At 27.0% G+C, this 27,711-nt stretch overlaps 1 protein-coding gene across 6 annotated transcripts; it reads right to left on the reverse strand.

Moving 5' to 3' along the window:
- Positions 1–1,875: 1,875 nt before the first annotated feature.
- LOC111027229 (protein dopey-1 homolog) lies at positions 1,876–27,701 on the reverse strand. Of its 6 annotated transcripts, none has more exons than XM_022305504.1 (25): positions 27,288–27,701; positions 18,829–18,919; positions 16,298–16,484; positions 16,006–16,171; positions 15,578–15,943; positions 15,371–15,512; positions 13,791–15,302; positions 13,607–13,727; positions 13,408–13,537; positions 10,958–13,174; positions 10,686–10,869; positions 10,487–10,617; positions 10,262–10,415; positions 10,002–10,127; positions 9,681–9,935; positions 9,308–9,437; positions 8,236–8,407; positions 7,943–8,154; positions 7,719–7,871; positions 7,454–7,649; positions 7,313–7,324; positions 6,851–7,009; positions 2,736–2,903; positions 2,567–2,672; positions 1,876–2,460 (listed from the first exon to the last, which is right to left on the reverse strand). In XM_022305504.1, exons 1-25 carry the CDS (start codon positions 27,341–27,343, stop codon positions 2,269–2,271), a joined length of 7,338 nt encoding a protein of 2,445 aa, XP_022161196.1. In that variant the 5' UTR covers positions 27,344–27,701; the 3' UTR covers positions 1,876–2,268. The 6 variants fall into 6 exon arrangements, with proteins under 6 accessions (XP_022161196.1, XP_022161195.1, XP_022161198.1 ...); XM_022305503.1 differs by having other exon boundaries at positions 6,851–7,012; XM_022305506.1 differs by lacking the exon at positions 7,313–7,324.
- Between the last annotated feature and the right edge of the window lie 10 nt (positions 27,702–27,711).

Consider the following 27,711-nt stretch of genomic DNA (forward strand, 5'->3'; position numbering starts at 1 on the left):
ATTGATGTATCGGCTGTGATATTGCTCTGTGGTGACAGGCATAATACTGTGCATTGTGATATGAGTACATTATATTTCTATTGTAGGGTGACATTACATAACCTGCGAGTAGAGTTTCAACTTTTAAATTAAATATTGTCTTATAGGCTTCATATTATATTATGGTTACAACACGAACTAAGATTTTAGTCATTGACATGATGGTCGTTTTCAGAAAAAGTGGCCCTCTGCAGTTTTTTTTTTTAGTTGATGTGTCCTATGATCTTTGTAAATGGTTTTGATCTCAGAGTTTATTGTTTATACTCTATCTTTAAAAATGCAGACTACTGAAACATTCAAACATAGAACAATGCTGCAGCTTTGGTTATCCAACTTTACACATGTTGATTTTAGAATCTGAGCAGCCTGATAAATGTATTGATTAATTTTTTTTCTCTGATTAACTGACAGCAAAGGTGTAAACAAATAATTGGGCTAAAATAGTATAATACAATTAATAGATATAATACAGATATATAACAAATTGTACGATTACATAATATAAGTTTAGTCTGCCATTCTAGTCTCGTTTGCTGATCTTAATCTCGAACTGTCTGGGGAGTGCTCAGTCGGCCAAGGCCCCTTCTTTTTTTAAAATTATTTGTTTGGCATGTTCCTGGTCTACATAAGGAGTAGGGATATAACTATCAATATTTAATCATATGTAATTTTTAGACGTAATTTATCTTTAATCAGGACCAAGGGCCATAGTGGAGTTGAGTTATATAGAATATACAGTAGAGTTGATTTTAGTTAATAATAATAAAAAATTATATTGCCCCCATCTACTTTTTTACAGTTATACCACTATAAGATGGGTATTTTTTATTTATAGGTGTATATCCATCGGTCAGCTCAGAATCAACCAGCATATTTATTAGTCATAAAATAGTCCTCTTAATTAAATATATTTATTTTTGTTTCTAATTATTTGGATACGTTTAATCCACCGTCAAGGTCTAAATATTTTAATAATATAACAAGTGTTAAAGTCAAATGCTAGATTTGTGTGAACATCATAGTTAGTTTTATTTAAAAACTCCATTTTAGTTATTTTAAATATTGAGAGAAAAATATCAATTTACTACTTTTCTAGCAACCTATGTTCAGTATATAAATAGATGTAGGTTTGTAACACGTAAACATAATCAATCAGGACCAATTACCAGTCCAATGGGCCATGGGGGCCCACAGAAGGGTGCTGGGGGCATGAACCCCAAGCTATTTAAGCTGATATCAACCATTTCATCACTCATAGAAGCAAAAAAATAGTATACGCTGTTATCAGAGATTTTTGACTTTGCCCCTTCTTTGTTTATATTTCTGGAGGTGCCATTGCACTTGCCACTTGGTAAGAACTACTTTGATAGCAAACATTATGACAAAATTTAAGATAGAGAATGATATTGGAACATGTATAACATAAAATAAATAAAAATAAAAAAGTAAAAAAATATTTATATACTTTTTAATGCGTCGACTTTTTTTAATACTATATCAAAATCATCAATTTTTCTATAAGATAGGAAAAAGAAAATGATGAATGAAAAATTGTACTAGAAAATCACCATTTCACAATTTTCATAATCAAATTCAACTGATTAATGTTAAAATACCTAAGGTAGGTGTCTTAAGGAATACATTCATGGATTTTTAGTTAAAAAATAAAATTACTTTTACAATGTACATGACAAATAAAATAATTAAGCCTATTTATGAAGAATATGACTATTGAATGATATTAAATTAGAATATTAATTAATTATACCAACTTAATAATATTATATTGCATCATTATACATACAATATTGCTCGAGGTTCTATAACACGACAAACTTAACAACGATAACAGGTAACATAGAATTTAATAAGTTAATGTTTGATGTGCTCAAAGCAAGTGTTTTTTTTTTTGTTTTTGCTACAATAAATGTACTTAAGTAGTTGCAAAAAGAAAATTACAATGTTAGGAGTTTGCAGTTTTAAAATGTGTGTCCTCTTACTAATTAGAACGGAATGATCGTATCACCAAATTAAATAAAAAAAGAAACAAAACTTTAACAATCAGAAAAACCATAATAATAATAATAATAATAATAATATTTTTTCACATTAAAACGATCATTGCAAAAATAACAATATTAATTTTTTTTATAATAATTTAATTTTATTTACATGTACAACATCACAGCTTGTCGTAGGTACGGTGAATTCAGGCAGACTAACATCAGCCTATCTGGACGGTATCGGCTCTAGGAAATCCAACTCAAGCTCTTGCTCTAGTTGACTAATGGAACTGTCTAGGGATGGGTGTGGCTCGCCAGTGCTTAGAGCAGAAAAAAATGGATGAAGGTCTTGCAATGAGCGAGCTGTTGAACCAGTTGGCAACAAGGTATCTGGGTATGTTTCTATTGGACTCCCATACTAAAAAAATATAATTTAATACAATTATTAAATATGTTCATTTTTATATGTGAATAATATATCCATGTTGATGTTATATTATAATCTTAAAATATAATAAAATTACTTTTGATTCCATTATCTTGGCTATCCTTAAAACATGGGGGACAAATTCTACTGGGTTCTGTTCGTTTTGTGATAGTTCAGGTCGTCCAACAAAAGCCCACTTGTACCTAAAAAAAATTGATTTGTATTAAGCACATAGTTTGTAATCAAATAACATGAATTCAATTTACATTTGAAATTGAGGTAGAATATCAGCAGGAAGTTGAATGGCAACACTAAGAAGTTTAACTGCGGCTAGTTGAAGTTGCAACCACTGTGGATTACTGCTAGCATTAAGACCATTGTTGCTGTTAACTACCCATGTCCAATCAAGTCCCGAAAGCAGTCGTATGTGTGAACTGAAATTTATGAAACACAGAATTTAAATTAATTGCTACTATATAATTATGGCATAGATGACTAAAAAATTTTTTATTATAATTATTATTATTAATTATTTTGTTGAGTAATATTTAAACTCCTTAAAACTCAAAATCCTAAAATACCTATCCAACTTTATGAGTTTTTACTTATTACCTATAATATAATATGTAAATTTATAAATTAAATATAAATCCACCTATCATATTGCATATAACTAGGTACTGTTTCTGCATAAACTTTACAACATGCATTGCTGATTGTTTTAAAATATTTTCAAAAATGAACCATTACCAATTTCTATTTTATAAATTGATTAGAAACTAAGAAACAAACTTTTTGATTTTCTGTTTAAATTAACCAAAAAATATTATAATAAAGCAATAGTTATTCAACTTAAATTATTTAAAATACCAATTAATAATTTCAATGACTGTTATCGACAAATATATATTAATATACACTATTCAGTTTATAATTAATCAACCTTAAAATGTATCAGTACATATAAATTATGTATAGTATTTATACCTATTGTACCTAAATAATGTGTTTTAAGCACTAAATACACTAGAAGTTAGAAACAGTATTTTTAGATTCTGAGTGTAGCGATTGGACATTAAAAATATCACTATTTTATTGATGTATAATTTATATATTTTGTGAGTAAATATCATGTAAAAGATTATATTATTATTTATTAATTTAATAAAAATGTTGTGCTTCAATATTATGTAAATTAAATAATACTACGAAGATCATGTTTATATATTGCTGCACCTCATCTTATGTACAGAGTAATTTAATAGAATTATTTACATTGTAAGAATATATTAAATTATTAGACTTTCCTATGTGTAGATGAAAAATTAAATGTTGAAATTTTATAATTTATTAGTTAAAAGCAGCATAAAATGTATACATACGTACATTTTATACTGAATCTACAAATGTAAAACATCAATTTCATAAGCTGAAATGAAGATATTTAAGAGAAATTTGTATTTTAAACTGTACAATTATAAATTAAATGTTTATTTATTAAGTTGTTTTTATGTTTAAAAATCAAAATAGAAGTATTGTTTTTTAAAGAATGTCTGAAACCAGTTTCTATAAACAAAAAAACATTTCTTGACACTAAAAAATTAATGTATTAGTAGGTACCCAAAATCAGTTACAGATAAAATGATAATCAAACTAAATTAAAAAAACCATGACTATTAAAACAAATTTGTATATCATTAATGATATTAATTTTGGAACATTTTGTGTATCAATGGGGGCCTAGGTAAAATGTTGTTATATTTCCAAGGTATGCTTTACATGCTTAATTAATATATATAATACAATATATATGATGTATGCACTTAAGCATTATGAACTTTAATAATTAATTAGTGATATTTATATTCATGCTTCTAGTTTTGATAAACAAAAATCAATAAAGCTCTATGAAATGGTTGACATCATGCACTATGCTAACTGCTATAACTAAAAGCATACATCCATACAATATAACTTATTAACTAGTAATACAATTCATAATTTTTGCAATAAATGTAAGTACTTTTTCATTAAATGAAAAAGTAAAAGAAACTTTTTTTTCGCAAATTTTGATAGTGATTATATTATTTAAAATAGATTGATATTTTATTTTTAATTAAATAATTACTAATATTGAAATACTTTTCTAACTTTATTTAATTTTAAACTATGACCCATGTAAAAAATATTAAAATTTGTTTATATGATTTCTATACATTTAAATGATAAATACAATTAATAGTAAATAACAATAAGTAGTAAATCTTTGTGTTTTTTCTTAATTAGATTTTTAAGATTTTCTATTGTTTGGTTCAGTAGTTCTCAACGTTGGGATACAGATGTTTTTTATAGTGGCTTGCAATTGCATAATTCATATATTATTTCAGCATGATTCATCATAATTAAAAAAAATATACACATTTTTCTAATAATAATTCAATAACAGAAATAATCAAGGACACAATAAATTGTTATGAATACTATAAATAATTGGTATACTTGTAACTTGTAAGTGCAATTTCTATTTCGTTCATATTTTTTAATATTTTATAGTAAATTAGTTAATTAATATTTAGTGTTGACAAATGAGAATTATGTTTACAATTATAATTAATTTTTTAAAGGTCAAGAGAAGTTGAAATTACAGTTATAGACTCATTATATATACATTATTACACAATTATAGCTCATTTAAGGTTGGAAACCAATGGTTTAAGTTAAAGTATAAAAATAATTCAATGCTTATTTAACTTATTATCATGTATCATACATATCTAAATCATAACTAACATAATTTTGTTTATTGACAATATGCAATTTAAATCAGTTGTTTAAATCAATCTGGCAATTGCATCCCAGATATATTCCCAAATATCTTTTGGGAAAGTACAAGATAAATTAATGAGAACCCTAGAATCCATGAACAAATGTTATACCAATCGTCAGCTAAAATCAAATCGCAAGACACAAGTATGCTGTTTTCACCAAAGGAATAGAGAAATTCTAAGAAACAAATTTACATAAAATGGGTGAGTTATACACTACCCTACACTGGACTACCCAGTTCACCTTGGAGTAACATTAGATAGGACACTAACATTTAAGGAACGTTGTACTAAAATAAAAATGAAAATCTGTCCCAGGAACAATCTACCGAAGAAACTGTCAGGTACTCAATGGGGAGCATGGCCACACACAATAAGAACAACGGTCTGGCATTTATGTTTATCAGCAGGAGGTGCTCAGTGTGGATAAGTCAAAACATGTTAAACATGTGAATGTGACATTTAATGATCCCTGTCAAGCTATATAATAGGATGCCTTTGACCAACACCTATAAATAAAATATATTGACAATCAGAAATTGCCCTATCTGAAAGTAGGAGTGTAACTACAGATCTAAAAAAATATATATAGTTAAAAGATGAAAGATACTCAATTTTTAAGTATGAAGCTAAAAGATCTTCCAAAAAAAGCGAAATTAGAAAGATGGAAAATTGAAGCGGGATTAGATGACTCCGTACAATCTAACCAACACCTACCATCTGGTAAAGACCTACAGAGAGACATAAGGAAAATCATTACTATATTGAGAACTAGGGTTGCAAGAATAAGAATGAACACCGTAAAATGAGGAAAATAAAATAAAAGATAAAATAAGGAAGATGATAAGTGTGAATGCTGTGAACAACAAACGGATGAACATTTACTCATTTTTATCATAAACACAACGGAAGTGTACTAAGGAAGACCTAGTACAAGTGAACGATATTGGCTATAATATAAGATTTGACAAAGTTTCCGACCATTAATATTATTTACTATGCTTATATATTTTGTATATATTTATTATCTATTTCATTACATAATGTAATTATTGGCAATTCCAATCGGACACAAAAAGATGAAGAATCAATTATAATATATTTATAAAATATAAAACTATAAGCATGATTACTAATATGAGTAATACATGTAAATACTGATTAGTAATTAGTAATTACCAAACTAAAAAAAAAGTATTATATTTTAAATTATAAGATATAATTTCTAACCTACTAACTATTCTACAGTTCAGTATTAAAATCTTTCAATTTTTACTCAAATTATTTTAAAAATAAACTCCAACGTATTAAATAATATTCTACAGGCAATTAATACAGCTAAAAAATTTCATACTTCCACACACCAAACTAAAATTATTGATCAAGGTCAAGTCAATATTGAATATTGTTAAAGGCAATTAATAAAAATATAATTTTTATGAGGTTTTTTTTTTTTTTTCAAATATAACCTGTGAACATTGTTAAGTATGCACATAAAAACTAAAAAGTGTTCTTTTTCCCCAGTTGATGTTTTGTTCACCATTAGAAGAACTTACTTTTCAATTGTATGATTGGCAATGACAGTAGATTTTCTAGAGTTTGATGAACTCTGTTTCTCAGGTTGCAAGCTATACTTGTTTCGATGATTCCATTTTTTTCTTCGTCTTGAAGATGAATTTGATTTAAGAGTGGTATCAGCCATATTAATTTCTTCACTACTATAATAACGAGCAAGGAAATAGAGAATTGGAAATATTTTGGAAGAATGGAAAAAAAGAAACACTGATTAATTTTTTTTTAATCATTAGCATTATTAGTTTTTATTTTATTTTAAATACTTTTACTAAAAATGAGAAATAAAGAAGAATATCAGTTAGAGATTTAACCCAAGACACCTTCAAGCAGCGACATTGACTTAACCTTGGTAATAGATTTCAAAATTATTATTAGAACTATGTTAATATACAAAAATGTTAAAAGCACACAACAAACTGGCAATAAGCATACATAAAACATACCTGGTATTTCGCCTGCCATAAGCCAAAAATGGAAGATCAGCCATACGCCCCAGAAAAACAGTATATTTGTTTAGTCGGAAAAGTAAAGATTACAGTTTGTACCATCAAATAATACTTAATATTAATAATCTTATTACATACCTGAACTCTTCTGAATCCGCACTTAAATTATGTTCAATATGAATCATAACTTGAACCATTTCACTAACTATAATTGGCCACATAGAAGTTATGTGGTGACCAGACATACGTAAGAGTAAAACCCTGAAGCATAGGAACACTTGGGCGTGAATACCAGGTCCTGATTGAGGCATACGAAGAGTGTCAACTAGTCTTTCTATTTAATAAACAAGAAAAATAATTTAAAAAATCTTTTGAATAGAAACATTTTTTTTTTAAATTTAACCTTGAATTTCAGGAACATGTTTATGAAATTGGTCTTTTTCACTACATAATAAAACAAATGCAAGTCTTTTTAATAATTGGGCTCTCTGCTCACACTCTTGTTCTCTATTTGAAAATAAATTTAAGGTGTTTGCTTGGTTCATATTAATTCGACCTAGAAATATAAGCACACGTGAAAAAATAATATTAACAGTTAATAGATAATCACGAAAAATAAAAATATACCCATAAAATCCCTAAAAGTAGTTGTGTCTTGAGACATTAAATTATCAATTATAATTTTCCAATACTGAATACTGCGATCTTCCATTTGGAATAGTGTTGGATCAAGTAAAAGTTCCATAGCATCTTTCTTCCAAGCCTTTCGTGTATATTGATACGTACTGATGCTAGCCAGGATTTGAGAACAGGCATGAAAACTTGGCATATTTTTATTACTACATTTTTCATAAACATAATACAAATTAAAAATTTGAAATATTGATTAAAACATTATTTTAAATCTAATGAGCACTTACGTATGGTTTTTCAAATAAGGCGTTACATTATACATGATCATTGTGAGTATTGTACATACTCTTTCTTTTTCTTGATTACCAAATGTAATGTCTAACAAGGGTGCAAGAAGTTGGGCTAGTACATTTTGGGCTGGTATACTGTACTGAGCATTGCTTCCACTACCACTTCCAACTAAAAAATATTATGTTCTGTATTAAATTCTATATTTTAAAAACTTTATAAATGATTTACAAAGAAAAAAGGTGGATACTGCTCTGATGTACAGTAGGTTTCGAGTGCGTCACTACAGTGGATATGTTAAATTTAAATTCAATCAATCAATTCATCTGATGAATTTTGTCAATATTTGAACATTAAATGCTTATAAAAAAAAATGTGTATCTAGAGATCTTTAATAATTTTAAACTGCTATTATAACAACTTTTAAAGAATCTTATATTAAATTTTCAATATTTTTGGCCCAGAGAAATTTTTTTATTGATAATTAAAAAAGCTTTATTTATTTGGTGAAAATTTGAAGTATTCGAGGGTTAATTATTTCTGTATTACAACAATATAAGAAAATTTTTAATTTACTGGTGAATATCAAATTTTGTAAGAATTCAAACTTCAAATACCTATAAAATAACTCTCCAGTAAACTTTTTTTTTCGTCAAAAAAAGAACTTAATATAAGGTTTGCAATTTTAAAAATTTCAAATATATAGAAAAAAGAAATTTTTTCATGAATTTATAACTCAAAATAGTTTACACATTTATAGAAAAAAAATTGAAATTTCAAACATAACACTGTTATTTGATTTTGCATAAAAATTCACGTTTTTTCGTAATTTTTTTTTAGTTTTTCTCAGCACTTTCAAAACTACCGGGAGATTTCAATTTTGAAATTTCAAAAAAACTAACTAAACCCAATTTGTTATCGGAAACAACCACTAAAATAGAAAACCTTAGGTTATTTTTTTTACTTCTTATTGTTTACACAAGCACAAAAAAAAACAATAGTTGTAAAATCAATAGATTCATTCTCTGCTCACAATTAAAAACCTGTTGATAATAAATAATTAATTTTTACCTTTTTCTATATCTTTTTCGGTAATTGAATTTGCTGCAGATAATTCATCTTCTCTTACAGAGACATTTCTCCTTAGCCATGAACTCTGTTCCAAACAAGCTCCTGCTATTTGAGAACAGCTTTCAACCATCTAAAAACAATGATAAAAGATATTTCATCATTAAATATTATTTTTACAATGAGTTTCATTTTAAAATAATATTAGTGTTCTCAAATTATTTGAATCAATTTTTACTGCAGTCTTAGAATGTTCCTAAATTAATTAAAAAAATTGTCTAATTTGTATGAACTACTAATGTTATAACTAAAGTGTTAGATGTTCTTAACAAGTTCTTAAAAAACAGGTTAATATTTACTGTACTTGTGTATTTACCTTAGCTGTTATATCTTGGAGATCTTTTTGATCTTTACGATCAGCTAATGGTGCAGGAGCTCTATGTACAAACTGACTTAATACTGATAATAACATAAACTGTGAAGGAGGTGATAATGTTATCCCTTCTTTGAGTAATCCAAGAAGTGATTGCCATGTTTCTGCTAAGTAATGACCAGGAGCAAGCTGTACGTAATGAACAAATAATTCCAATACACTCACTTCAATACTAATTTGTGTATCTTGTTGGCCAGCCTGAAAACATAATACAAATATTATTAATAACTATGTATAAATTAGTCAAGTCAAAATTGTAATTACTTGACTTAATGATGGTTGTTTGACAACTTGGTGAATAGTTTGTATTAATGAATCCAATGGCATGGACTTTATAGAACTCAATAATTGTACTAATACTTGTTGCATTTCTGTGGCTTCAGGTACAATCTAAAAAAAAAATTGTGTTGTATTATAATTTTTATTTGTTGCTAGAATATTAATCACAATATAAGCTTGTACATAAATATTGTTTTGAAAATAATGGTTTGTAGTTTTTTTCTTAAATAAATTAATTGTCTTACAGTTGTAGATAATACAGATGCACGCGATCGTCTCTCTTTCCATACAATTGAAAAAGCTGTTAGAAAGCTATTGCCATGGTGTTCTGCTATAGGACTTAATAAATCTAAAAGTTGGCCTTTAACTAACCTTGGACATCCAGCAACATTATTTTCACTGTAATAAATTTATTTTAAATTATTATAGAACTAATAAGTAATAATATTACTTAAAGACGGTAGGTATACCTTTGTTTTCCAGTACAAAGTGCTTTCCATAATAATGAAACACTTGCAACAATTCTCGGCAAAATTGCTAATAAAGATCTTCTTGCTCCTAACTGTGGTTCAGTTTCATCATTAGATGATTGATCTTGGAGCTTTGAGAATAATAAAAATGTATTAATATTAAATACTAAAAAAGAAAATTAAATTGTATATTACTCACAGCTAAAAGAGGAGATGGAATAAAGACATGAACAAGATTATTGAATAGCTGAGCTGGAGTATTTGAATTTGCCGTAGAATTATGATCTAAAGGATGGTTAAATGGTTGACCAGTATCAAGGAGGCAAAAATGACATAAAACGGTAAGAGCTTCCAATTGTGTTATTGCATAATCGGCTGGTAATCTAAAATAAATGCATTTATTGTTATCAGTTATATAATTGAGAATAATAAAAAAAGAAACCAGTCAATTTATTGACATAAAATTATTACCTCAAATTAACATTTTTGGTGTTGTCAGCATAAACTTCTGCTAGTGTTTCAATATTCGCACATAATTGCCGCACAGTCACAGAAACAACATTCACCAAGGCTGGTCCAAGATATGGTAATGAAGATGTGACAAGTGATGTCCAGTTAATATGGGAATGTCTCATTCGAGCAGATGGATGTAAGGCTGCAACTAAGGCAGTAACAAACATTGGTTGCAAAGGAATTGGTCTGCCAGATAAGTAACGAACATCAGTTCCTTCTACATTATCAGTAGCTAAATCTGCATAGGAATCATTTACCGCATTGTTACCACGATGGCGGCTATTATCAACTTCGTGTTCCAATATGATTAGTGATAGCAATAGTCTCAATAATAGAGCTTGGAATGCTTCAGACTCACGATTCATTCTACCTTCAACAGATCCCTGGTCAGTTGGATCATGATTATTAAAGGACAATATTTCTGCAGTGAAACTGGTAGCTTTAGATTCAGGACCAGAATTTTCAAGTACACTACTTAACAAACAGTGCAATGCAACTTTTTGTGCTTTGCATCTCGCAAGTAATTCAGCTAAATAACATGCTAAACCTCGTCCACTATCTCTCACGATACCGCTTAATTCCCAACAAATAAGACTTAGCAGTTCTACACTGGACATTTGTACTTGACGGTTACCAGCAATATCCTCTTGTGTAATTTTAGATTGTCCTAAATTGGGATAGTAACTCCGTATATAATAAAGACATATGGATATGAGTAATTCTAAATACATGCTACTGCCTCGATTATATGGTATTCCAGTCATATCAATTTCTCCATGAAATCCTCTACCAAACATTGATTTCCTGTGTCTAGAAAGTAACTTTAGTATCTGAGATTTTACAGGAACAGAAGTAGTAGCAGCAGCGCATAACAGTGCACGGGCATTTGTTTTTAACATGTTTGTTAATGTACAGAAAGCATATAATGTTCGTTGGACATCATATACTCCACAATATAACAGTAGATGAGAGTGTATATTTCTTACATTACCATCTATGTTATACTCAGGTGGAGCTATGGAAACATCTTCTTTGATTGATTCAGATACTTCAGTCAAATCATCATCATCTTCTTCATCATTTAAAGGCACAACTGTTTCATCTATTACAGCATCTAACACACTATTAAGAACTTCTCGTACAACTGACGTTTCTTCAGACTTTGAAGGGTCAAAATATTCATCAGCGGGTGTTGACTCATCTGTATCAATTTTGATTTGTTCATTTCCACAAAATGAATAGCTTCGAACTAAATCAATTTCGTTTTCTGTAAAATGGCCGTTCATATCAGTTGCAGATGCAGATGTTCGTATATTGTTACGGTATGTCTCACCATCAGTAACTCGAGCAAATATTGTGTCTGATATGGATGACAAGTGTAACAAATCAATTGATGACATCATTGTTGTAGAATTCATAACTGGGTTTGTTTTTATAGAATCAAGGGATGAATAGGATCCTGTTCTTTGTACAGATTTTTGAATATGTTTACTTTCTGGTTTTCTCTTTGGTGAACGACGTACTGTGTTTTGTACATTTGATTTGAAACGTTTAATTTTATTCAACATATCCATGGAGTATTGAGAACTTTCTTTTTTTTCTTCGGAATAATCTTCATCAAATTCATTATTATTCGTAACGTTAGGATCAACAGAAAATGGATTGACAAAAACAGAAATATTTTGAAGTAAAGACATGTTTTTATGATGAGATTCAGACATTTCTGCTAATGATGGTTCATATCGAGTCATCATTTGACATTTTTTTACAGTAACATAACGGCTAAAAAGGTTTGAAGAATCTTGTTCAGCTAATGTTGTAATAGCAAATACACGTTTACTACGGCTAGGGGCAATTTTTGGAGCTTGTTTACACTTATCTGCTACATGATACATTACATTTCCATCAACTGAACTAATAGCATAAATTTTGGCAGATGGATCATTTAAAGAAGTTTCAGAATAATCATGTGCGTCATTATTTTGTGTAGGACTAACTTTGGCATGGAGAACACTTAATCTTGAAGTACATGGATCAAGTAGTAATAGTATAAGAGGATCTATTAATCTGCTGATATCGCCTCTTAATAAAGAGTGTAGAAGCCATCCTTCTGCTTCTACTTTTATTGCATTTCTTTCCCCAAGTTCTAAATTATCTAATGTTTTTAACATTGACCTATGAAAACAAAAACAAAATTACTAACAAAATCATAAATGTACAGATATAAAATTGCCTGTTGAAAATAATCTACATAATATTTTGTTTATATTTTAAAGTTTTGAATTGTTATTTATTATAACTAAATCAAATCTATATTTATTCAACTAAAAACTATATCAACTGTATAAAATATTTATCTATGGATAATTTAAATATAGAAATAATAACAATTAATATTAGTGGCTTACTTGTAAAACATGTCACCAACATTTTGAGAATTTGCGGCAAGTTCTCGGCCTACATGCCATAAAAGTGAAAATTTTCTGAATGCATTTAACTTATGAAATTCAGAAGTTTTTCTTGATGTTAATTCTTCTCCTGCATACCATGATATTAATGCAGTTAAGCTATATAGATACTTTTAAAACTTAAACATATTCTACATACCAATACAATTTTCCACAATATCACTTGAATGTAAAGAGCTCTGCAACAAATAAAGTAGTTCAACACATCGAACTTGATATAAAGGATTAGCCAGATGAAACCAAAGCCAATGTGCAATAACCTAAAAAAAAAAGATAATTATAATAGTATTATTGGAAATAATAATAAATTAATGAAAACTCACATGAAAAACATTTGTATGGTATTCAATATAATATAATTGAAAAGGTTTCAATAGTGGTAACAGGACTAGTGACACAACACCATTCCTTGATTCGTTTGATTTACTATGCAACTGTGAGCTTCGACAGAGTGCAACTATATCCACTAATGTTCCAATAGTAACAAGTTGTAGAGAAGGGGCAGTATTTCCCAACCAACAACAGCATACAATAATTAATTTCAACCATTCCGGTAGAACATCATTATTTAAGTCTTTTATATCAATTGAAGATACTAATGATGCCATTGAATCAGACAATGGAATTGCTTGAAATGTTGATATGTCTACTAATACTCTACAAGCTAACATAACAGGTTTTGTCCATTCAAGACCAGCACTGCGTTTATTGTTGAGGATGGTCATAGGGGATATTTCATCAGGACCTTCATATTCATAATTTTCATCAAATGTTTGTTTTTGTAAGTTAAGCACAGTTTTTAAAAGTTCTTCTAAATTTCTAGCTCGATCTTCAGCAGTTGCTTGCGGTGATTTTACTTTTAGGGCATCCATCAAAACTGATAATCCTTTGGTTTCACCAATATTTGCTCGTACGCCATAAACAAAGGTTACAAAAAACTTTTCATATTGTTTAATACAAGATTTATAAATGCTCTGTTGTTCTTTTTGGTTACAATTTTGCATCAAAATAGCTGAATTCAAAGAATCGCCATCAAATACCCCACTAGTTGTATCTGAATGTAAATCAATTGATGGGTTATCAGCTATAATTGTTGAATCAGATTGAACACTTGAAGTGTCAGATATGGTTCTGAGTTTTGGGGACTGAGCTCTTTTCACACCACTTATTTTAGGTGTATCCACATTTAATTGGACAATTTTTCCGGGCTCAGTAGCTTTTTTTGGCAGCTCAGTAGTTTGATCCAATGAGCTGTATCCTAAATCTGTCTGTGGTATTAATGTTGGTTGAACTTTAGACAGTATTTTTAAGAACAACATTAATGATGTGCTTGCTTGATCTGAAGTCAACATATCACAGTTATCTGTTAATGTACTTGCAATGTGAATGAATAATTCAAGTAAATGTTCACTAGGAGTTTCAGTAAAAGTTTCAAATGAAATAGCATCCAACAGGAAATCTGTCAGAGAACATATTTCAACAAGGCTTAAGTCGCCACTGCCAACAGCTTTAACTACGCTAGATGTTTCTCCACATGGATCTATCCTGGTCAGTGATTGACACGCATTGGAAAACATAATACCTGTATATTCCCATAAATATTTAGGCTCCAAGGAACTAAATAATAAATTTGCTGATTTTATCAATTCAGATGATTTATCAATTTTGTTGTCTTTTTGACAGCATAAATAAAGAAGTCTAAAAACTTCATACAAAATATCATCTAGAATTACAGGACCAATTTCAGTTTTATCTAATAAAGATACAAGAAGTCTATATGGGCGTAAGTCATGTGGCTTACAACCAGTTGCTTCATGAAGTTTAATTTTTATAGCCTAAAAAAACAAATATTAAATAATTATTAATTAAAAATAATAATCAAAACCATTTAAAAAAATAATACCTGTACAAGTAAGTCTCTGGAATACATTTCAAAATATTTGACTGTTGTTAATTCTCTTGCTTTTCTTAATTTTACTAATGGGTGGTCTGAACTTAATAAAGTTAAATTAACTTCATTACCAAGGAGCCAAGCATACAAACGCCTAAAAATAAATTAAATCCATATGGGTCAAAGATTCCAAACTATAAATATATCAAAATGTAATACCTATTCAGTGACATATCTCTACGAAGTATGGTTACTAAAGATGCTGTGATAAGACGAATCATATCACTTTTGGATAGTTGTGTGCTATGCATAGGGAATCCAACTTGTAATAAATCTAAGCCACTTCTTTGAACCAAAACCATAGAATCTTGTACACATGCACATATGGCAGTAACCATCGTATCAACGTTAGTACCCATTATGTGACTCTGATTTTCTATCAATAATTTTCGATCAAACCGTGACAGTATATACAAAATAGCAGGAAGTCGTACTGCTAAATTATTAGCTAAGCATTCCCATAGGTGACTAAAAAATATCGGAGCACCAACACCCGCACATACATTGTCTAATAAACGATTTGTCCTAGAATAAAATACATTGTTAAGTTGTACATTTTAATATTTAATATTAATTATAAGATTTACCTGTCAAAAAAATCAGAACCTTCTTCCAAGCCAAGTAATACTCCGCTCAGAAAACCATTTAAACCTGGTATTAATCTCTCTCCCAAGGGTACAAAATGATTTTCATAAATATTTAAAAGATCTGGTCTAACATTCATAGCAGCATAACCCATTACAGGAAATAAACCTAAAGACAATTTTTATTATAAAATATAATATTCAAATATTATACCTACAATTGCAAAAATATAATTATTTATGATAACTTAATATTTTGTTTACTTATTCAGTTTTTTTTTTTTTTTTGACAAACCTGCACTATAAATAAAAAGGTCTTGGCTTAAACGATTAGTTCCCATACACTTGAATATAATGTCATATGTTTCAAGAGCTTTCAAGTGAACCCCAGAAGGAAGAGCATGATGCATACATTGTGCTAGACGTTTACTGATTTTTATACCTCGCGGTATTACTGGATATCTTGTATAACTTAGTAGCACCTGTATAACAATAAAATATAGAACATAAATAACTCATAAAAAGTAAATATATATATATTATATTTTGTTGTATAACAATAATACAAAATGGCATTTCAAATTTTTTTGGCATAAACACAGCTATTTAAATTACCTAACTGATTTTTTATAGTTCAAAAAAGTTATATTTCTTATATTGACCTTTAACTTTATTACTACTGTAAGGTCCCTTCAGAAATAACTCCGGAAATAATTAATCAAATTAAAATATGATTTCATTATTTGTGATATGTAAATATTTACCAACAAGTACAAAACATATGTAACACTATTTTACTATTTTAATGTCAATAATAGTCACTAAAGTAATACGTAGCTATACCCTAATTCCTTTAAATAAACAATATTATTATTGATTTCTGGTTAGGCGTGGCACCAAATGTAATATCTAAAAATATCCACATCAAATCAGGAGTTAGTAGGTATGATTATCTTTGGCAGGAGTTTTTTTTACCATGCAAAAAATATATGTGCGGTATAAAAAGATAAATATAAAAATGTAAAAAAATGTTATGAATTGGAATAAGACTGAAAAATATAATTTATTTAACAAACTTAATATAAGTTTGAAATAGAAATAAAAAAGTAGGGAAAATCCTAGTATATGAGTATGCTAATTTTATTGCTTCTGTACACAATTTAAGAGTATATATAAATTAAATTAAATATTACCAATAAATTATGTTGAATAAAATATTGTGCAATATAATATTTTATAATTGTATAGTAAATGGAATATTATGTTCAAATATTAATTCTATAATAATAGTAGAGTTGAGTGACTCAACTATAAATACTAGTAAAATAGTACAAAAAAACACAAATAGGTAATAGTGAAAAATATATTTAATTTTAACAATGATAAAATCAAAAAAGCATGTAGTCACCAATTACCATGATAATGAAAAAACGTGACGGATAGACTGTTTGGATATTAGTTACATAGATATAGATATTCATATAGATACTAAGTAACATACTAGATAGGCATGTATTTAAAAACATGTATTATGGATATAAATTAATAATTTTTTAAATGCATACAAATGAATTTTTTTTTTTTATTCAAATTTAAATGAGCAAGTAGTTCTCAAGAGCAATACTTATTAAAAAAAAATATAATTTATTATAATATTAAAAACTAATTTTCTGTACTTAAGACCATGTAATAATGAAATAATACTTTTCTATTTTCTTGGTAATGAAAAATGGAAAAAACGAGTAAATGGGTAATGCACTGCCTGTACATTAGGTGTCAAGAGGTAGCCACTGTAATGGATTGTTAAATTTGAATTCAATGATATAAAACGATTTGGAGTGAAGGAGGTCAGCCTAAATTATTACTAAGTATATTTTATGATATTATTGTGATTAAAGTAAGTTAAATACATTTTTGTCGAAAAAATTGCATTTGAAAATGGCTTTGTGTATAAAATATAATAATTTATCTTCTCTAAAAGTTTCAAGTACCCAAGAATAATTTAAAAAAATTAAAATAATTAAGAATTGAAAATGTTTGTAAGCGGCTCAAAATGAGTCAAAATATTTTTAACATTTCATCAAGTATAGAAAATTATAAAATAAACATGAACTGCAAAATTTAAAGTATCTACGATTATATATTTTTTGAATTATAACTAAGTAAGAAAATTGCTTCTTCATGAAAAACAGAGTGCTACTATTTAAAATGTTTTCTACTTAAAATTTGAGAGCATTATTTAAAAAAAAATAACAATTTTTTCACTTATTTATAACTAAGGTAAATTAACTTGACACCTTTTGAACACCTCAATACATTATACAATATTATAAAATTCATTTTTTTTTTTGTATATGTTTTCATTAAGTACCTTTAAAAATGATCAGTAATTCAGACAACATTTGATTTTAATTCATCTGGACCACAAAAGACCTAATATATTTTAGAAATTCAAAGTTGGTAAAAAAATATTGACCTAGACAAACACTGTAAGGCACTGCACTACCTGTAAGGGGGGACGCCGAAGGCTAATGGTGCAAATGCCCAAAGATGGCAAAAGTTGTAAAACTTTGAAGGGGATTCAATTTTTTAACAGGTATGTTGTTTTTTAAATATTTTTTTTTTTTATGCGCCTTATATTATTGCCCTGGGCCTTCTATGGCAGTTATGCACTGCCTGCATATAATATAGATATTAATATCTATGTGCCCAATATATTTTTGAATAGCTGGCAATATTATATTATAGACATTATGATATATATCAATGCCAGCCAACATGAATATCATTATAATATATGTTTGGATGTGTAATTCAATACTTTACCTTATTTAATTTTCCTAAGGCAGATATTAAATCTGCCCATTCACTAGTATATTCAAAACTCTTCAATGCTTTATCAACAGCATTAACATACCTGCAAAATAAAAAAATAACTAAATGAATGAGTATATTAAAGATCATTAAATGATATACCCAATTTTTTAACTATTTTATTAATGTTATTAGTTTCAGTTCAAGAACAATTGCAATAATGAAAATAATTATTAGTTCAGCCTTGAAAATGATGGCATATTTCAGACAACAACGCTTAAACAATTTTACTGAAATATTATTCAAAACATAATAATAATACTAATAATACTAAGTAAAAAACTATGAATAACAATATTATAGGGCCATTCAATTAGATTGACAACATCCAGTAGTTACATGGGAAAAATAAAATTCAAGGCTGAATTATTGCTATATTGTATTTACAAAAGTATTGATTTAAAACAATTTTCTGGTCATAAGAAAATTAACCATGTTAAGAAGACAAATATAATTGTTAAGGAAATGTATTACTTGCAAATTTCTTACTTATACATAACATAGATAATTTTCATTTAGAAGGAACCATTTTACCGATATCTATTAGGGTACAATAGATATAAGTTCTAGAGATGTGAGTTTGTATTGTACAGTGGTATAATATAATATTATAAGAAGTGTTATACTATTAATTATTATACACATGCTATATAATTATTGTATATTGGTTAAATATTTAAAAAAAATAATAGTTTATACTATTAGAAAATTAATTTGATATTTAAGAATATAATTTACTATAAATTGTAACAACATTGTTTTAAACTAAAATTATTTCTAGTCATTAGGTATATCAGGATTAATGGTAATATTAATCACTTTAAAATAATTCTTATATTATTATAGTTGTTTATAAAATGTTTTCTGAAATAATTAAGGCATTTTAAAATTGATTATTAATACACAATAGATTAACCTTTGTTCAATTTTTAATAGTTTAAGGTACTTTTTGCACTGTTCTATACAGTAAAATATGGTATTGTAAAAAAATAAATACCATATTTTATTAGCTCTATGTCTAACTAACAAAATTAAAGGTAAAACAACCAAAAACCAAAATTTTAAAATGTCCAAACTTGGAAATTTCAAAATTAAATTAGCATACTTACCCGGATGGGACCAAAATATAGTATACTTAGTACTCAAATACCCTTAAATTTTATGATAAATTGATTCACTTTAATATTACAAAAAACATTGTTAAATGGATTCTTCTGGGGACTAAATTTGCTGTTATGTGATAGTAAGTTGAAAACAATACATTCCAGTACAACCTCCAAAGTAATATATTTTATTTTTATCCCAAATACCATTTTGTAATAAAACATTATTAAATTGACTAGGAGAATAATTATAAATTTGAACAAAGTTATATAGTTTGTAACCATTAATAAGCTTGTAAAGCTCTCTTACTTTTTAGAGTTTGATGTAATAAAACAATTGAGGAATTAACAATCCAAGATAAGATTTATCAAATTACTAGTTGACTGATGTAGATATTATAAAATTTTGGTTTTTAATTGTCTAAAATAGTGATATTCAATATTATGTGTAAAAACCGCATAAAAGATTAAATAAAATTAATACCTTTCTCATTCTACACAAAATCTAATATTAAAATATGCCATTATTTTATGATTATTTTTCAGTTAAAATTAATGTTCAATACCAAATTATTTAGATTAGCCTAATAAATTTTCACATTTTGTTTCATGGACTATATAATACAAAAATACCATGATATATCAATGAAAAAAAAACATTATTTCTGTATTAGGGGTACCTACTTTCTTTTTTTTCCTGTTTAACCGACAGCAGAGGAGACTCTATTTTAATAATACTACTCCTCTGCTGCCACGAGTACCTCCTTAAATACTTATATTATAAGGCCACAACAATTAATAAAATATTTTAATACAATCTATTGTAGTTCAGAACTATAGACTATAGTAGTAATACAAAACACTTATCCGAAATGTTTTATTTATCATTGATCAATAATAATTAAACTAAAACCTAAAATATAAAAAAAAAAAATTACCTTACAATAACATTGTAGGAATATGTAATTAAAATTAAAACATAGAAGGTCAAAAAATAAATCATTTTCATTTTTTTTTATGACCCGTTGAAATACACCTATAGAAAAACACTAAAAAAAATCAGTTATTAATAAAATCACCCATGGAATCACCATTTAATAGAATAATTCTATGTAGAGGGGCTTAATGACTATAATTTTGTTTTTGAGAGAGTAAACAAAAAGTTATTATTATAGACCCAATCAACCAATAATGGACCAGTTAAACACTAGGGCTTTCCGAAGTAAGCATCAAAACGCAATTGTCTAAATATAACTAATTGGTGGTTAATTATTAAGTAATCATATTTTTTTGGAAATTAAACTAAAAAATCGAGGAAGTTTCCCCCCTGTTTAGCAAGTTGAGTGTAGCTCGTCATTGACTAGGTCGCAGTAATGGATGTGTTAAATTTTAATTCAATGTAAATAATAAATTATAAATCATTGTATACAATGAAAAAACGATGGGAGACTATTGGTTAGTCTATAATTTTAAGGATATTTTATTTTTAATATAGTAGGTTGACTTAATCTTTGTCAAAAATAAATCACTTATATTATAAAGTAATTATTATTATATTATGTAATATTAATCTAAATATTTTAAAAATGGCATTGATTAAATAATAATATAGATGGTGCAGACCGGTTTCAAGTTTCTACAAATTAACAAAAATACGAATTGTCAAAATATTCATTGGAATTGTGAGTTTGTATTTGTTGAGATTATTTTGCAAAATAACACAATTTTTTTTACTTTTAACCACAAATTACCAATTGGATCTGATTTGTGACCAGAAACCACTCTCAAAGTTGAAGATTAAAAATATAGGTTACTGATTAATTGTGTAGATATTTTACTGTATTCATTAGTTTTATATTTTAGATATTTATTTAAAATAATTTAATAATTCCAATAAAAGTGCTGAAAAAAAACCATATCAGTGTCAACATTGACTATAATATAACTGCATAATATTGAATACATGACTTAAGATAACAATCTGCAAACTTCGCACTTTAATAGGAAAATTATTAAAATATACAAAAATAGCATATTTAAATATGCGGGATACTGATGCAATTTTAGTTTATTTGTTAATCAAATTCACGAGAAAAAAACATGCAAGCTGAACAGTATTTTATTGCTCTAATAGTAACCAAAAATAAAAATTAGTTTATATATGGTAATAAGTATTCCAGATAATTTAGATTTATACCGAAATCTGAAATTGACTTTGCCCAAAGCATGTGGGTAATACATTATGCTACATATTCAAAATGTATAAAAAGCCAATTGGTTAAATACAGGCGCGTTCCTAATGGGCGGAGTGGGGGGAGGTGAAAGGGAATTTGTTCCCCCCCCCCCATCATAACAATTTTTAATGTATAAAGTTACTCTTATTGTCAGCAAAATAATAATGATTAAAATTTTGATTCATAGGTTTGCCCCTCCTAATCTTTGAAAACTGTCTAGGGATAATCCTGGTAAACTATTAACGAAATCATTAAAAATGTAACATACATATAATTAAAAGCATATTGTGAATACATAACAAATTTAATTATTGAGAATTATTTAATGAATAATCAAAGATAGCTTCAGATGTGTTGGTGTTGTAGGAGTACCAGTAATACAACATCAAAAAATGTATTACTAAATTAAATATTCCCCGAGCTTAGGAACAGATCATTTGTATTAAACATAATATAGTAATACACATTTTATACAAAATGTAATAATTAGCTTGTACATATTTGTATCCTTTCCCTTATAATATTCTATATTTATGCAACAAATAATTATAAAAAGAAGGAAAGTAGATAATCACTATGCTGTACAGTAGGTGTCAAGTGTACCTTGGCATTGAGTAAGTCATAGTGTTAAATTTGACTTCAGTAATAAATCATTACATAATCAAAACAATTCTAAGGGAAGATGGTTTGCCAGCCTTAATATATTTATACAGGTATTAAAGTAATTTATTTTTCTATTGGAAAGACAGAAGATTCAATACATTTTTCTGAAATATTGCATTTAAAAACTCTATTGTGAGTATAAAACATAATAATACACTCAAATGTTTTAAGTTCCCAAAAAAATATTTTAAAAATATGTTTAAATATCATATTTCGTTAAAATTTCTATAAATAAGTATTGTGCTCTTAATTTTTTATAGATTTTTTGAGTTCAGTAACAAATACTTCTGATGAACCTCGTACTATTAAGTTTTAGTTTTAAAAATTAAACATTTTAAACGAGGAACAAAATAGTTTTCCAAATTTTTTCAACACATGATCTATACATAAATTGTGTCTATTTATCTTAAAAAAATAAAAAAACTTAATACAATCTATACAAAAAAAAAAAATAGTAACTAAATAAATAAATAATTGACTCCAAAAGAGTCAAAATATTTTGAAAATTAAACCATACATATAAAATGATAATATTAAAATTTCAAGTAACTATGCTTATTAATTTTAGAGTTACACCAAATAACAAAATTGATTTTGACAAATACTGGAACGAAAATTCTTGTTTTTTTCTATATTTGTATTTTGCTTTTCAGACCATTGTATCAACAAGATACAATGTGCCACCAGAAACTAACCTTAAAGTTATAAATCAAAGCATTTTTAATGAAGCATAAGGTTAGTGATGATTGACAGAAAAAAAACACAAATTATTGTAAAATCAACTCGGAATCTAAACTTACATGTTTATTAAATAATAATTATCATTAAGTATATTATGATGTTGTTCAATGTTTACAATTAACTGGTTTCAACAGGTTTTCAGTTATAATTTAGTATAATTAATGCATTAACTAATGTATGTATGCACTTTATTTACCTTTAGTAAATAAATAGGTATATAATCAGTTATGTTTCAACCAGTTGTATTATTTTAAGTGATTTTTCGGTACCTATTCTGTATATTATATTATATTAACCTAGTTATTGTAATAGGTCTGCAATTAATTAGATACATTAAAATGACCCAACAACTGAGTTTCATAAATTGTGAATTATATTAATTCAGGAACTCTATAACATAAGATATTAAAAATTTAAAACCCGTGTACATAAATAATATGATATACAATGTATGGAGAAAAACGAGTAGGTATATTTAATGTATCTGATTAATTAGATACATAATTATCATAATTCATTAGAACTAGGTGCTGCTTGTTTTAATATTGGCTTCAATAAATATAAGTACCAATCAAGAAATAATACTTAAGACAATTTTCAATTTTTAATTTAAAATGAATAAATAACATTTATATACCTAGTTAAGTAGGAAAGTATTATTATTTTATAATTATTACAATTTATTTTAGTAAAACAATTGTTCTAGTTAAAATTGATACTGTTTTGTTGTATACCACGACCCGCAAATATTAAAATTTAAAAACTAGAATTTTCATGTATACTAGTATATACTTATTATAGTATATAGGTATAGATCAAGGTATTGATTTATATTTATCTATACATTATATTGTTGGGTTTGTATTCTAGTGTCTATAAAAAAATACAAGAATAATCAGTGAGATAAGTTTCATTGTTATTTGAGTAATCACATTTGGTTGCTAAGTTCAGAACAAACAATTTCTGTAAGCCACAAAGTTTGAACAATGAGTGTTTAACATCTACAATGAATGACGTCCTGTCTAGTGTATAATTCATCAAAGATCATGAAATTATTCAAACTCCTGATTGGTCATCAAATAACATTGAAATTCAAAAATTGTGAACATGGATATGTCAAAGTGTTGTACTTAAAAATATGTATGTGTAAACATGTTGATACTTGGCTTTTCAGCTCTAAACTTTCCATTACTTTTAAAAAAACTATTGTGCACATCAACATACAATATTATTACATTTTGTGAAATAAATCTCTTGTTTGATACTTATTTGGTTGAATTTAAGTGGCGCTAAAAATTTGAACTGATTTTAGGGGGTTTGACCACCCACAATTTAATTTAAATTTATACACCAAGGTAATGGGAACGAAAATGTTTTTCACTTTTTCAACATTTGCTACAATAATTGGGGGACATAATATAGCAAACCATACCTTAAAATTTAATTAGATTTTGTAGTTTGTAGTTTTAAAAGGTAAAAATGTGTTAAGACTTAAATTATAATTATTCATATGGATGATATTTTAATATGCTAGTAGGTAGGTATATAACATAGTCTACAAATGTAATAAGTACCTGGCTATGAAAATAATAAAATAAAATTCAATTAAAATTTGATCTAAAATATTATTCGTCATAAAAGATTTAATATAGGTAAATGGTAAAATCGGAATTTAATATTTATTAGAGATACTTAGTAGTAATCAGTAATACCCAGGGGTGTATTTGAGGAGGGCACATGAGGTCACTGCTCCCCTTCCCTTTATTTACTGTATTTTAAAATTTTTTATTGCTGAAAGTATTAATTGAAGTATTAACCTCTCTCACTAATCAAATGTTATGTTTATATCAAACACATGTATTTTGGTTATTTGGTTGTAAATTATGACATTATTTTGAGATGGAAAATATGAGTTATAATAACTATATTGTAACTATATTGACTTTTATATTACTTGCATTTTTTTCCCAAACAATCCAAAAAATAGCTAGGTAAGCTACAATTTTGAATCAAAGTCAATAGATAATAAATAGTCAATATTGTTTCATTTTTTATATTTCTGTATTTTGAGATTTTTATTGCATACATACGGTTTTCAAATACATTATGTGTAATATTTTGCTTATTTTAATTAAAATAACGTAGGTATTTATAATTATATTTATAGTCCATGTTATTTGACAAATAATTACTAGGTGAGGTAATTGGTTAGAGGCTGCTTTTTATTACTCTGATAATTTTCAAGATTTTTGTAGCGTTGTAAATATCTTTGACAAAAACAAGACGGTTTCCATACAAATTAAGCAAAACTTAATTCAAAATCCAAATTTAGCTAGTAATCTTACTTAATGTATGAAATCGCAACTACATTTTTTGCCCAGTAGCATAACTTTATTAGAAAAGAAATATATCTTTAAACAATTCAATTAATTTGATGAAAATGTTGAAAATAATATTTCCAAAATACAAGGAAACGTCAGAAAAGCAATTCAAGAAAAATGTCAAGCTGTTATTAAGAAAAATAATGGCCATGAAAACTTAAAATATTAATATTAACACTAACTAAAAATATGTTTAATATAAATTTATCAGATTGAATTTGTTAATTGACAATATGTTGAAAAAACTACAAAAGATAAATCATATACCTAAATATGATATAAATGTATGTAAACAAATAAAAAATATAATGAAAATAAAAGACTTTTTTTGCATATATTTTATTGTAAAGAGTATATACTCTATGTACTACAAAACAAGAACATAAATGAATATTTTATAATGCATATTTCTGAGAATTTTAGAGCATATAAATCTGAGCCCTACTTATAATTATGTAATTTTTTGAATTTATGTTTATGCCCCCCTACTTCCTCCCCCCACAATGATTATTCTTTTTAAAAATATTTCCCTAAACTAATACCCTGCTAGAGGCAAAAATACAAAGTTTATACAACATTTAGGAAGTTCCGTTTATAATATCGATTTAACAAGATATTAACTAGGTACCTACCAAAATTAATAACAATATAAGATTATGAATAAAAAACAGCATTGTCAGATCCATCAATACTTAGCTGTATGGATTAACATTAATAAATACAGGGATAAATACTTAATAAATAATATTTTTATCCTCTACTAAAAATATAAATATTTGGCAACACGTCTACCAAAATTACATTGTTATATTTTTAAGATAATTCTAGTAAATAACCTTGTAAATAGTATGTATCCTCTGCAAAATTATAAATAGTTATCAGATACTTTGTTTCATCTTAAGGTTCTAAGTAATTAAAACAGTAAAATAAAGGTAGGTATGATTAAAAGATGCATTGAAAATAATAATAACACAGGTAACAGGAAATTATACCCAATTCCGTATTTAATTCATGGACTACCAACTATATTTTAAACAATTATAAGGTCCAACAAAATTCTGTTTCAGTCATCTCTACAAATTACAAATTGTCATTTGTACAATATCGATTGGCAATTGCTGAAAATGTTAAGTGACTCAGCTTACACCAAACAAAATTAAGGTAGATACTAGGTACACATTTATAAAAATCCAAATGACTCATACAACCGACACTCCAGATTAAATAAAATAAAAAAAAGTAACACCTACCAATAGAGTTAGTCAACTACAGATAAGCAGCCTACTTACATTCGATATTTTGAATCCTTCATGAGATCAAACTCTTCGGTGGCTATTGTCCCCATGGTAACAGCAAATATGTCAATCCGTAAAAAAAACAACTGCGACTTGGTAAAGCTCTTAACTCGTTATAGATAATTACATAACTACATCGTTGCTATTATTTATTTCGTTGTACTCAACAAATTTAAAAATACGTATTTCAAGTGCACGGTATACAATAATTAATCATAATCAATGAAAACATCGGCTGGTCACGCGATTTACAACAATAATAGACAAAACAGTTTGAAATATAATTTTAAACGATTGTTTCTAAAAAATATAATAACAAAATAATACAAATATCAATTTTCTTTATTGCACTTTGTCACTATATAGTCAGTACTGTACACTATAGCAGTAAACTTCTTTCGTGGTACATCTTGAGTTG

This window comes from Myzus persicae, unplaced genomic scaffold (assembly GCF_001856785.1).
Source record: "Myzus persicae strain clone G006 unplaced genomic scaffold, MPER_G0061.0, whole genome shotgun sequence".
NCBI classification, from domain to species: domain Eukaryota; kingdom Metazoa; phylum Arthropoda; class Insecta; order Hemiptera; family Aphididae; genus Myzus; species Myzus persicae.